The sequence below is a fragment of the Mya arenaria genome, chromosome 14 (assembly GCF_026914265.1).
Source record: "Mya arenaria isolate MELC-2E11 chromosome 14, ASM2691426v1".
NCBI classification, from domain to species: domain Eukaryota; kingdom Metazoa; phylum Mollusca; class Bivalvia; order Myida; family Myidae; genus Mya; species Mya arenaria.
In genome coordinates this window covers 13,653,642-13,668,014 of record NC_069135.1, presented here as the reverse complement: position 1 = coordinate 13,668,014, position 14,373 = coordinate 13,653,642, and the positions used below count along the sequence as shown (strand labels likewise).

Here is a 14,373-nt window from a genome sequence, read left to right as displayed (position 1 = left end):
GATCCACAAGAAAGTTAAATTACTTGTTGTCGTTGACCCCATCATCTGGTCGGAAAGGGGTTAAGCCAAAGTACAGCCACATTGAAAATACATATATGTCTCAACAGAACAATATTTATTATTTTATTTTCAAATTAACATGTGTTTCATATTTGTTTTTGTAAACTATGCGTTGCCAGTAAGTTAATGTTTATAACATCATTAAAGAATATTGTCTTTTTTGTTTTTACAGATAAGGTTAATATATGACGATTTTGTGTTTTATTACATTGCAATAAGATACCGATATTTGAACAGATTCTAGAGGCAAATACACCGAGATCTGCGTGACAGCACGCACCTTATATCAGCACCGTACTCCGTATAAAACTGACTGTACGTTAGGATTGGATTTGACATTTAATGTATCACAGTCATAACTTAACGTTTTAAATGTTTGTATAAGTGCTCATAAACTAAATAACTTGTTACCAGCGCCCGTGTTTTTGTTAAAGCCAGGGACATTTCTGAAAATCTATTTAAATGATTCTACATTAAACGGTTTGTTCAAAAATTTCAAATCATCGTTTAAGAGCGGGGGGGGGGGGGGTATTTTTAGAGTATTATTCTTAAAAGTTTATTTTCAGCTTAACTTTGAAAACATTCTCAATATAGTGAATAATAATATCTATGGCGAAAGCCTCACATATAAAGTCTCTCATAAACTTTATTAATACCTGTCGCCTATCGGTCGTATATATAGTTGACTCATGTATGAATGTGCCTGGTCCTCCACTCGCCCGCCCAGATACTGTAAATAAACCTCCTTATCATCCTGACGCCTCGTTCATACAATATTTAGGGTCGTTTATTGGTACTCAAGCATTAGGCGTATGAGTTTAGTGTATGCTTGAGTCAGGTTTGTCGTTATTTATGAAATTATATTGTGTTGCAGTGATAAATGAGAAATTAAGCTGAATGTGCAGTGCAGATCTATAAAACGTGGTTTCTACAGACGAGTATTCAAACAGTGGTGAGACAACATTCAGATTATCAAAGTGTTATCAGTATATACTTATAATGGCGTCGGCTTTAGAAAGTGCGTTTACATGGAAGTTATATCAGAACATTGCTAAATCCCCTGGAAACATTCTGTTATCACCGCACAGCGTGTGCTCGGCGCTGATGCTGGCCTGCCTTGGGGCGCGAGGTGACACCGCAGCCCAGATAGCCGCAACATTAGGATTGCCGGGGACCGACCCTGCCGCCTGGCACCGGCAGTTTAGCGATATGTGTGAGCAGTTGAAAGGAACTGAATCTGATAGTGGTGTCTTGATTGCTATAGCGAATAAGCTGTTTGCAAGGTTAGACATCAAAGTTATAAATAATTATTCATCTGAGGCGACGAAGTTATATAGTTCTGGTACGGAACCGATGGATTTTGCGTCAAAACCTGATGAGAGTCGAATTGCTATAAACCAGTGGGTAGAAGAGCAAACGAGTGAAAAAATCAAGGATCTTCTGCAGGCAGGCACAATCAACGGCGCGACTGCCATGGTCCTAGCTAATGCCATTTACTTCAAAGGGAAGTGGGACAAACCGTTCGACGTTTCTGAAACGAAATCGATGGACTTTTACACTACTGCAACAAATAAGGTGAAGGCTGACATGATGAGGAAGAAGTTTGACCTTCGATACATATCAGACGATTCGCTAGGCCTTTCCGCTGTTGAAATCCCGTACCAGAATCAGACAATGTCCATGGTTATAATCAGACCAAACGATGTAGATGGACTGTCGTTTATCGAAGGGACGCTTCAATCCGATGCATTGCATGACCTGATAAGCAGACTTTTGCGTGAAATGAAGATGAAAGTTGATCTTGGTCTCCCCAAGTTTACGTTCACGAAAGCTTCTGACTTATCTAGAGTCCTTCCACAAATGGGCATAACCGACCTGTTTGATCCTGAGAAAGTTAACTTAAGCGCAATGACGTCATCTGGAAACCACGCAATCAGTAACGTCATTCATAAATCGTTCATCGAGGTGAACGAAGAGGGGACGGAGGCGGCAGCGGCTACAGCGATGATCTCGCGGATGATGATGATGCCGACGGGCGAGGCGACCTTTATCTGCGATCGTCCATTCCTCTTCTTCATCGTCAAACCGGAAACAAATTCTGTTCTGTTTGTTGGTCGATTTTCATCACCTTAAGACAAAACCAGAAATGATGGTTTGCGTTGTACTTTAATAACGATATCTTTTATCTTGCTTATATGAAAATTATCCTAATAACCTTTGGCTGTGGTCAATCAATCATGTTATGAACGTTCTCATGGTTGCAGACGTTACTGAGTGCTTAATAATGTACTAAGATGCTCTGTTACTCACAAATCCACCACTTACATATTTAAATAGAAACCAACCATTTGAATGTCTGTACATTTAATGTATAGTATAAAAGAGCTTGCGTTGCTATATTATGACATTGATTTAATATTCAGAAACTTTGCGAATAGTTCTTATTGTTTAATACATATCGTCGATTGCTTGTACATATATGTATATGCTTTCACCTTTTCGTGATTAATCTTGTGTTTTCATGTTGTTTGACTTTAAGCGCGCGCTTCATTATCATTAGTATACCTAGCAAACATACCAATGCGAAGCTCTTATTATGCTACTTATGAAACCAGGAAGCCCGTTCGGATTGAAACCAATGTCGATTTCTTATGAAGATTACCGCTTGCCAATTGTATACAGAAATGGCAATTTATAGATTTTGCAGAAAATATTTGTATATAGCATTGCTTGCTCTACTTTTGTGGCCGCTATTTCCCCAAAATCCTCTCTGTAAAGCTTGATTTAATTGATGGGACATTTATGCGTTCTTGAATACCAATTAAAGTATATTCACATCTCATTGTGTTTTTGTTTTGTAACCGCCTAAATAGCTTACCCTTTAACAGATCAGAACAGAAAGAATGTTTATAATCTTATGTATATACAGCATATCGATGATTCAATAGAAAGTTTAGGCATAACGTCCAGAAATGTACAAATAAATATACACGATAATGAATGCATGTACAGACGTAACGAAAACATTCAAGTCAGTGCATGATAGTAAACATACATAAAATAAGCTGAGGGCAATATGTCATTGCATTGCCTAGTAATGATTAGCGGGTAGCGGATAGCGGGTAGCGTCCGGTCTCTCCATAGGCCGCTGCGTTCACTGTTGACATCTTGACACCAAGAATTCGTTTGAGGAACTTCCTGTGCACCATTACCGCCTTTTCGGCTGCTGAGAACCCCCATACTTCTCCACAGTAGTACAAAATTGATGTCACATATGAATCAAACAGTTTATCATAATGTTTAACGGCACTTTAATTCCCTTTGTTATGTCAAACAACGAGTGCAAAGATTTTTTCGCTTTAGACGCTAAGACATCTATCCCTTTTTAAAAGACCCGTTCGAACAGAACATGAACCCAAGATAAATAAATTCGTCCACCACGTCGACCGCTGTGTCATTATAGGTCCAAATGAAATTGTTCAAAGCTGCTCGCCCCCTCTTTTTGAAAACAACTATTTTCGTTTTCTCTACATTGAAATGTAGTTTCCACCTGTCGCGATAACGTGCTAACGAGTTGAGGTGGTCTTTGAGCCCTTCCGGTGTTTCACTCAGCAATAAACAGTCGTCGGCGCAAATATAAGGAAAATGTTTATTTCGTTTACTGATAATCCAGATAACACGTTATCTCGAAGTGAGTGTTCCAAGTCATTTAGGAAAATGGAAACCATTATGCAGGAAGTTATCTCCCCTAGAAAGCCCATTTTTTAAACGCTCGTGTATAACAGTAGTGAATAACTTCGCAAGACAACTTATCAGAGTTATCACCCTGTAATTGTTGGGATCGTCAGCAGGTTGTTTCTTTAAGAGTGGAATAATAACTCCGATTGACCATTTTTTTGGGTACACACCGGTGTCAAAAATCTGGCTTAACAGTTCTGCGATTAGATGCACCATAATGCCAATACCAGAACCAAGCTCCTATCACTCTTGGTTCCGAAGATACCTTCGAGATTAGCTCCCCCTTAGTAGCTATATGGGAGCGCGTTTTGTGTACGAAATGTCGCGAATTTGCGCCAACTGACGCTGTTTAAACCAGTCAAAAACTATCATCCCGCACACCCCAAGGGGTGCATCTTGAAGGGTTTAGCGTCCCCTACAAGGTAAAATTAATCCCAGCCTGATCACGTGTAGGGATGCTGAGATATCTTCGAGATTGCCGACTCCATTTTAGGGCATTTTGTGCTGCATTTTAGTGTATAAAATAACGTTATAGGCGAATGAAAACTGTGACGTAATAACGCCAGCGATGCACCGACGTGTGCGTGACGTAGGGTACGGTGAGACGTAAATTTCAATACCAGAACCAAGCTCCTATCACTCTTGGTTCCGAAGATACCTTCGAGATTAGCTCCCCCTTAGTAGCTATATGGGAGCGCGTTTTGTGTACGAAATGTCGCGAATTTGCGCCAACTTTGACGCTGTTTAAACCATAGTTTGTAGTCACGTTTGTGTTGTAGAAATTTACGTTTACAGTCGTCATTTCGGAGATATAGAAAAGTCTGTAATGACTGCTTATACAGCTTTTCGCTTTTGATGTGATTATTTCACTAAAACTCTTGTTATCGTCATTTATTACGGCATTTACTTTGTTTGAATCACTTGTAATATCGCCACGGAAACGATCTCTGTACTCTTCATCCCACTTATAAATAACTTCTGTTTTTAACTGTCGATCTGCTTTATGCGATCTTACTTTAATTATAAATGTTAGTGGCGCATGGTTTGAGAATTAATTCATTTACTTTTAAGTCTGATATGAATTCAAAGTTACTGTATTTTGTCAAAAACAGATCTATTTTGCTATTCAACGTTATGCGATATGCACGTGATTTTCCCGTTATCACCCTGGGTCTCAGATTTAACGTAAAGGAAGTAACACTGTTTTGGCCTTCGGAAAAAGGCGATCATAGCGTTTGTTTATTGTTATGATAGGAAGTGTGTATTGCACATGCGCATACCTATCACAGTAGCACTACGCCGTAATTTGATTGAAAATGAAACGCAAAGGACAATGAAAATGTTTCTTTTCATTTTAAAATTATGCTATAACTCAAATTATTCTACAAGATTGACCATATCGTTACATTTGCATATAGGAAATGGTCTCAACGTGAATTGTTTTGTTTTAAAAATGTTTCATGTGATCAAAACAATTTTCATGTCAAAAAAGCTCACACTTGAAAAAAATCCAATTGCAAAATTGTTTTCTCTTTCAAATGTTCTTTTGTGTTTGTTGGACGATTGTAATATCTTGTACGATAGTCGGTGAGAATTTTGCACCGGTTTTGTCACAATAAGTATCGACTCGAAATATTCTAGTATTCTACTAGAAAGTCAGACGGACAGTTCACGACCCGAAGAAGCGAAATAACGAGGGACTCTTCAATATAATGACATAGCCCTCGTATTGTGCTTTACGAAAACAACAACTGACAACTACTTAATTACCTTATTACATTAACAGTGATACCAATACCATGATATTTCTATTATACCGACACAAAATTGCAGGAAAGCGGGGTTTCAAAGACAGGAAGACAGGTCAGAACTTTCTACAAACATAATGAAACTTCAACATGTATGTATGGGACGTTAAAGGAATCTAAATTTGGGTTTAAAATGGAAATAGAAAGGCTAGGCCAGGGAGCACAGACAATGCAGCGAAGTTAATACAAAATGTTTATCATTAAATCCGTTGTACGGTGACTGGTGCATAGCAGAGATCATTGCCATTTTTTTCCCAATTATCCCATTTTTTGATGCTAAGCTTAAATATTAACTCTTTCGTGTTTTATTATTTTACACATGAAGAATACAAACTGGGATTCAAATTGATTGATATTCGCTTCACAAAGTTGTATTCACCAAAACAAAAGGAAAAACAATCAAGAACACTGATGACAGTTTCTCTGGTGATAATACCCTGATCAAAACGAATCATGTAGTCCATCACCACACTATTTACACTAGGGATGCAAACGAATGGCAAAACTGATATTCGAATATTCAGTAATTCTTTCGATCGAATATTCGAATAATCGATTTCCAAAATACATATTTTAGAAGATGTAATTAACAACTGTAATTAATACTACTAATTATTCGCTAAAGAAATAGCCGGGGCATTTTAACCTTCTTTGTCGTAGGAAGTACGCACGACGGATTCCGATTTTTCCCAAATGAGCCTTTGATTTTTTTTTTTCATTTTCAGGAAGAAAAAAAGCAATGCATTATGAACAAACAAACAACAAAATCGAATAATTTCAATTCTGTAGCCTTTATATTTCTAAACAATGTGAAATTAGATTCCTAGTCAAGTAGCGTTTTGCACCAATGGAGCCTTTCCACAGGACGAGCAGTGAGATTGACCTCTAAATTAACTAAATATAACTATTGAAAACCAAAACCAACTCGGGAACTAGTAAAATAATAAAACGAAAACAAATGTGGATTTGACTCATTTACAGTACTTAAGAAATATAACACACCACTGAGGGTCATAAGACATTATAAGGACCGGCCAGTCAGCCACCGAAGATGTATATGAACCGAGGCGTTAGCCGAGGTCCATTCACCTTCGGGAGCTGACTGACCGGTCCTTATAATGCCATATGGCCCGAAGTGGTGTGTTATATTTCTTATATTATACCGAATACTTTTCATTACAATTCAATATTTTTAAAGCGATTTAAATGTGTTTTAATGAACAAAGCTAATAATGTATACTTGCGACAAGTTTTCGCCGTTGTGAAAATAGCAAGCTGCACTTACCAATTGTATGACGTAAGCGGTCCATATTACATTTTTGGCGAGGTCCGGACCGGCCAAAAAATATGGACCGCTGACGTCATTAAACTAGATTTTCATAAAAATATAGTGATATACGGACCGATCGAGTTTATATATACAAAGAAGGGACAAATTGATGTGAGGTATAATATAACAATATAGGAAATGTATCCTAAAACGCCATATTATACATTTACGTTTCAATGCACGAACATTGTAACGAATCATGGAAAACCGTTTATTTTACAACATTATTGTAGCAAATGGCATTCATATCATCACGGCGATTTGAGCTATATTGCACAACTTAATTTGCAGCCAAGACAACACATTGATGTTAAAGCCGATTCCTAGCGCGTTATTGTAAAATTATGGGGACTCTTTATAGTACCCGACGATATGTCCCTAAATGACATATGACGCGTGTTTAGTGTATTGTCGTCATATTCACACCTCTGGCATTAGGGGTCAATCGTTGTAAAAACAAGACAAACGAACTTTATAAACTGAAGTTCGTTTGTAGACAAACGTTTGATCGAATATTCGAATATTCGTTTGCATCCCTAATTTACACCCATCTCATGAGTTGTTAATATTTTATCAATTAGTTATAAAGTAAAGACTCCAGACGGACATGCATTAGCTTTTTAATTTTATTAAAGGGCAATACTAGTTACAAGGGAGTTATTAGTTACTCTTGAGCTACCCTCGATCAACGAATATCTTCAAAGGTATCACAATTGCTGGATAAACGTGTGAACATTGAACTGAACAGCATACGCATGGACGTGAACGATTTAAAAGGAACTTTTTCAAGGAAACTATGCGTATTGACGATAGCGTGAAGATTACGGAACTTAAGGCTAAAGTCGATTCGTGGCATATCAGAAATACTGAACGAAAATACCGAGTCTAGAGTAAACACGCTAGTGAAAGACGTTCTCAAACTCCACGGCATTACTTGTGAGTCCACTGAGCGCAAAACCTCAACAAACCAATATAATCCTGCTGTTATAGTTGCCTGAATGAGGTCCTTGGAAGATAAGCGTAAAGTTATGATAAAGAAACCCGAACTTCAGCGATATCCACACTTCAATAAAGTGATCATTGACCGTGACCTCTCATATGCAGACCGTGTCATGTCCAGCAACTTTCATGCAGTACTTAAAGCACTGAATAATCATGGGCTAACCATGAAAGGCTCACGTGTCATACGTTCGCGTGATTGTTCCGGTGACGTCAGTGGTCGGGGTAGATGGCAACGCCCGCCCCAGCAAGACCAGCGGTCCGATGACCGGGTCTCCCGAGGAGGGAACTGGAGGCAGAACTCCGGAGGTCGAGGCGGTCCTGGTGGTCGCGGTGGTCCTGGTAGTCACGGTGGTCGAGGTCGCAACGGCGGCTTCGGGTCCCAAGGTCAACGCGGAGGTAACGGGGGACACAACTCCGGGCCTTTCTAGATATCCGCCGGGTTTTGGAACGTTAGTGGATGGAACATTAATGCTGACTCTGACAATTATCTTTTAAGATCGGCTTGTGTTTTTAACCAAAATAAAGATATTTTAGATATAGCCGAATCGCCGGTTTCAGGTAGTAATATTTTGTCAGTTGATGATTATACATGGTATGGTTTTAATCGTAATAATATTCATAGAAATGCTCCGAAACGGCTCTGGCGGGGTCTTTTTCCTTGTTAATATTTATGCAAAAAGTTACAGAAACAAGCTCAGTAGCAATAAGTTTAAACATAAACCCGGTTTAGTGGCACTGGAGAACTCTAGAGGCCGACGATGTCCTGGTAGCCGCGATGGTCCTGGTAGTCATTGTGGTCGAGGTCGCAACGGCGGCTTCGGGTCCCAGGGTCAACGCGGAGGTAACGGGGGACACAACTCCGAGCCTTTCTAGATATCCGCCGGGTTTTGGAACGTTTGTGGATGGAACATTAATGCTGACTCATCTTTTAAGATCGGCTTGTTTTTTTAACTTAAATCTAAATTTTCCCAAGAGTTTAATATTTCAGTCTTAGAGGCAAAACATGAAGGTATTTTATGGATAAAACTTGTTCATTAGAGTAATAATTATACGTTATTGCCTTGTGACTGTTATTAACCACCTGAAACTCGTCAAGATATTTTGATGTTAACTCCTCTTATGATCATTTGTTAATCAATATTTATCAGTTTCAAAGTGATGGTTTAATATTTATTTGTGGATATTTTAATAGTAGGTGTGGTTACCTTGAAGATTTTATAGCCGAGGTCGATAATTTACCAGAGCGTAACGTTGTTGATTTTACATTTAATGCATATGGGGATTTGTTGATTGGCTTCTTGATTAATACTAATCTCTGTATTCTTAATGGTCGAAAGTATACATCAAATTATTTTACCTCAGTTTCCACGAAGGGAAGATCGGTAGCAGACTACTGTATCGCCCCGCACGAATGTATTGATTCATTTGAAAGTTTTCAGTCATTCATGTTACAGATATGATTAATAATCAAAGCACTGAAAGTGCTGATGGACGGTGACATTGTTCGGTCTGCAGAACTAAGTCCTTCCTCTTATAAACACAGAAAATCATCGGAACCTAATCTTGAATAAAGAAGCATAATTTGAACACTTTTAAGTGAGGACAATTAGACAATGCTTCAAACCAAATATCTGAGCTTGATATTTATTTTCCAAACATAATTATTCATCTTAATGCTGTAGCTTTGAAAAGTTGATGAAAATGTCACCTGGCAATATCATCGTTAATGTTTGTTTGCAGAACTACTTCATAGTCAAAATTTCATTCCAGTTGCATAACAAATACGCATAACATTAACAGATGTTTTTTAAAACAGTATACATGGTCCAAAGTTCAATGTTGTACTCAAAATTAAAAACGTAGGCCTTAGCTGAAGCAACTGTGCACAAGATGATCAATTTGCAAGAAAAACAATTGTCGAAAACTAACATAAACTTGGTATTAATGTGTAGAATGCATTGAATCTTACTAACTGAAGTACCACATAGTTTACAATTTATTTTAGCTAAGCAGTGATTTTGTATTTTTCCATTAAAAATATTACTGAGTATGTCTACGAAGGTATATAGCTTAAATATACCACCGGTTTGGAGTAAGCCTTTGTAGCACAGTGGATACAACACTGGACTGCTATTTTTTTACATTTTGGTCCTTTCTCTATAATTATGATTCAAAGCATAACACATTCTATTAAATAACTGTCCTGAGTTGCGTTACAGGAAAAAAAATGGTGCCAATCTGGTGTACAGTCCCTTTAAAGTAACACGAAACAACAATGATGAATTGTTTTCCAAACATAGCAACATTTTATTGCAGAGGCCACACAAAATAAAAAAGTAAGTGAAAATGTCACAATCATGGTTAGCCAAACACAACATTTATAATTATTCTTAAAGCAGTACATTTTATGAAAGAGGGTCAAAAGGTCACAGTAAAGAAGATCTGAGGACAATATTGATAATTGTTTTGCAAAACTTACTGAACTTTCGTTGCAGTACCTTAGAATAGAAAAGATGGTCAAACGGTAATTATAAAGGTTATCCAAGTACAATAATATTGATATTTGTTTTAAAAGTTATACACATGGTCTAAATTTCTTTGCTGTTGCTTCAAAAATAGAATGTATGTCAAAAATCATATTCTATGTCATCAAAGCACAACATTGCTTTTTGTTTTGAAAACTGTACTAAAAACTTTCATTGAAGTAGCTTAAAAATAGGAAAGTATGTCGAAAGGACAACGTTATCAAAGCACAATTTTGATGTTTGATTTCGAATCAATGGTCTTAATTTCATGGCTGAAGCTTCAAATTTTAATGTGTGTCAAAAGGCCATAATCTAGGTCATCAAAAGACAACATTAAATATTGTTTTCAAAACTGTCTAAAATGCTATAGCTCTAAAAAATAATTAACGGAAAAAGAAAGGAAAGAAGGAAATGACACAGGCAAAAAGTAAATCGGAAATGCTAGAAGAAAAAGACGAAACAGAAGAGAACGTAGGGAAAGCTATCAGCGGGATACGAAGCGAGCTCAAAGGGCTTAACGAAAAGCTAAACAAAGTAGTCCTTAAAAATGACCAAGCACTGAAAGAAATAATAAAAGAAATAGTTGATCAAGTGAAAGAAGAAATTAGTAAAACGTTTGAAGAAAAAATTGACAAATTGGAGTCACGAGTATTTGATGCAGAAACAGAAAACGACAAACTTAAACAGAAAATTACAGAGCAAAGTAAAAGAAATGAAAAGGATATAGATGACAGAAATCAAGAAGTAAGAGATCTAGAAGAGACGGTACTAATACAAGGGGGAAAAATGAATGAAATGGAACAATACTCCAGGCGAAACAACTTAGTGATAACTGGCATAAACGAATCATCCCCGCAGAAAAATGAAACCCCGACGGATACATTAAAGCTCATTATCCACACATTAAATAACAAAATTGAAGGGCTAAATATATCCGAGAGCGATATTGACATATGTCATCGATTAGGAAAACCGCTTGGAAGGTCAAGACCCATTATAGTGAAATATGTATCGCGGATGAAACTAAATGAACTACTAAAGCGTAGAAAGGAACTGAAAGGTACCCAGATATATATTAATGAAGACCTTACAAAAATGAACAAGATTGTTTTCGGTATCATTAGAAAGGGTCTACAGAAGCCAGACAAATCATCAGAGCGAGTTTGGGTATGGGAAGGAAAGATTTTCCACAAAGGGGACGACCAGAAAATTCGCCAAATACACCAAAGAGACTATAGATACTGGACAGGATTACAGCAGTGGCATACGATTGTGCGACGATCAATGACCGAGTAACGCTTTAATCGGAGTGCAGTATACCAAAACTCGTTTTTCACCTCGTGGACACTATACTATTAAACAATAGGACACTATCCTAAAGCATGTACTTAAACCTTCAGGATTAAATACGGGCAAATACATGTGAACTGAATTTACAATTAATTTATAAAACTGTATAATTGAAAATACCGTCAAATACTCTTAATTCAAATTTATAAGAAATAAGTGTAATTCAAATACTATTTCGTATCTTAAACATTTTTCATTTGAAGAAAGAAATAACTTGATTTATAAGAGCATACATCTATTATATAAGAAGTAAAAGATATCAAGGTTTAAATTTTTACACTAGTGATATATACGTTGTTAACTTAAGTACCATCTCATATACTTATCCACACATTTGCATGGTATTTGTAATATTAGTTACGCACTTGTATAATTATGATACGTTATATGACGGTTAAGAGACCATATTTTTACATGCATTATGTCCACATTAAAAAACTTATATATTTTCTTTTTTTCATCAATTCATAATTTGATAATACTCTATTAATCTGTATCAACAAGATAACTTGAAGTATATGTTACATCTGTATATCTTTAAATTTTTTAGAAGTATACTAGTTATTATTGTATTGGCTTCTTTACTTTTAGAACATATTCATTGTTTACATGTCTGCTAGCGATAATATAGTTTTATGCACAAGAGGTAGCAGCATAAAACTTTGTTATATAGGCATCTCATACCTTTTCAACGAGATATCTTTGATTATGAATAAGACATACATACAACTCTCTAAACTTTGAAAAGGTATGTTTTTATTTTTGTTTTGTTTTATATTATTATTTTTGTATTTTGACTGTGCCTTTTTCCTATTAATGTGACTGCTACTCTAGCTCATGCACAAACAGTAGCCTAGCATTATTTTGTTGTACACTTTTTGAATATGCTTTTGTAACAGTTCGCTTTTATATTCATTGTATTTTATGTTATGATTTACATACTCACTTTATCCCAGTCTCAATACACCAGTGTAACATATCTTGCCTAAAGTGACTATTCTTATGGTTACAAGACCAGTACTACAACGACATATATAACATAAATACTGCACAATCCAAGAACCTTTATAAAATATAATTATACACGTATATTAAAAGAATCACCAATTAATATCCGTTTTAGTCAGTGCATAATATAAATAGTAAATACAACAACTTATCATCACTCCAGAAGAAGTATAATAAATTATTAAATAACATAACCTGAAAACTAACTAAATTTTTAATAATTACGCGATCTAATGGTTTAATAATAATATACACCTATGCTACTCACTAGTATAAATCAAGACCCACCACATATGGTTAATGCGTGCTACGTTATCGTGATTAAACACTTACTATGGAAACCCAAATAGCAACACTTAATGTTCGAGGTCTAGGCAATACTTTGAAACGAAAACAAATATTTGAATGGTTAAATCTGAATAACAACGATATCTATATGCTCCAAGAAGTACACTGCACAAAAAAATATATACCAAAGATGGAAATCAGAATGGGGCGGTGAATGTATATTTAGTGGAAATAAGTCTAATAGTGAAGGCGTCGCAATACTGTTCAACACAAAACATAAATTGGAAATTATAAGCCAAACAGAAGTAATAGAAGGAAGAATTTTGGTGATTGAAATAATTTTTAACGATTTTGAAATAACACTAGTAAACGTATACGGCCCAAATAAAGATGACATAGATTTCTTTACAAAACTAGGTGACTATATTTCAAAAAACGATGATAAAACATTAATTATTGGTGGAGATTTCAATACAGTTATAAATGAATGCATTGATAAGAAAAATGGGGCGACAGGTAAACACAAACGCAACAGAGAAATTATTACTAATACTATGACAGCTGTAAACCTTACCGACGCGTGGCGTCTGAAACACCCCGATAAATTACAATATACATGGCATTCAAATAGTAAACCCCGCATCCATTGCAGACTAGACTATTTTTTAATTTCCGAAAATCTAATAAACATTTTAACAAAAGCCCAAATAAAAGCAAGCTTTAAAACAGATCATTCACTGGTCATTATAACCTTAAATATGATAAAAACTAAAAAAGGTCCTGGATACTTCAAACTTAACAATTCAATTTTAACCGATGAAAACTATCAGAATAATATTAGAAGATGTATTGAAGAAACTGTTCAATACAACAAAGAATGCAACCCAGACATACTCTGGGAATTAATCAAAGGCTCTATTAGAAATAAAACTATTAAATATACAACACACCTTAAAAAAAGCAAAAATAAAGAAAAATCTAAACTACAAAACGAAATAGAACAGTTAGAAAAAAACCTAGATACTAACGATAAATATGAAATAGATAAAATAACAGAAGAAATTATTAACAAAAAACAAAACTTAGACGAGATCGTAATGACTGAAATCAACGGAAACATACTAAGAGCAAAAGCATTTCATGTAGAAAATAATGAAAAAAATACAAACTATTTTGCAAACCTTGAAAGAAAACGAGCGGAAAAAAAGTCCATCAATAAACTCTCAGTTAATAATAAAACCATAATTGGAACAGAGAATATTCT

General features: G+C 35.9%; 2 protein-coding genes across 2 annotated transcripts; both read left to right on the top strand.

Moving 5' to 3' along the window:
- Nucleotides 1-889: 889 nt before the first annotated feature.
- LOC128216930 (serpin B3-like) lies at nucleotides 890-2,899 on the top strand. The gene has a single exon (XM_052923658.1). The coding sequence runs from the start codon at nucleotides 1,060-1,062 to the stop codon at nucleotides 2,191-2,193; it is 1,134 nt and encodes a 377-aa protein (XP_052779618.1). The 5' UTR covers nucleotides 890-1,059; the 3' UTR covers nucleotides 2,194-2,899.
- Nucleotides 2,900-7,934: 5,035 nt separating this feature from the next.
- Nucleotides 7,935-8,366, top strand: LOC128215856 (uncharacterized PE-PGRS family protein PE_PGRS46-like). The gene has a single exon (XM_052922467.1). The coding sequence runs from the start codon at nucleotides 7,935-7,937 to the stop codon at nucleotides 8,364-8,366; it is 432 nt and encodes a 143-aa protein (XP_052778427.1).
- Nucleotides 8,367-14,373: the final 6,007 nt, after the last annotated feature.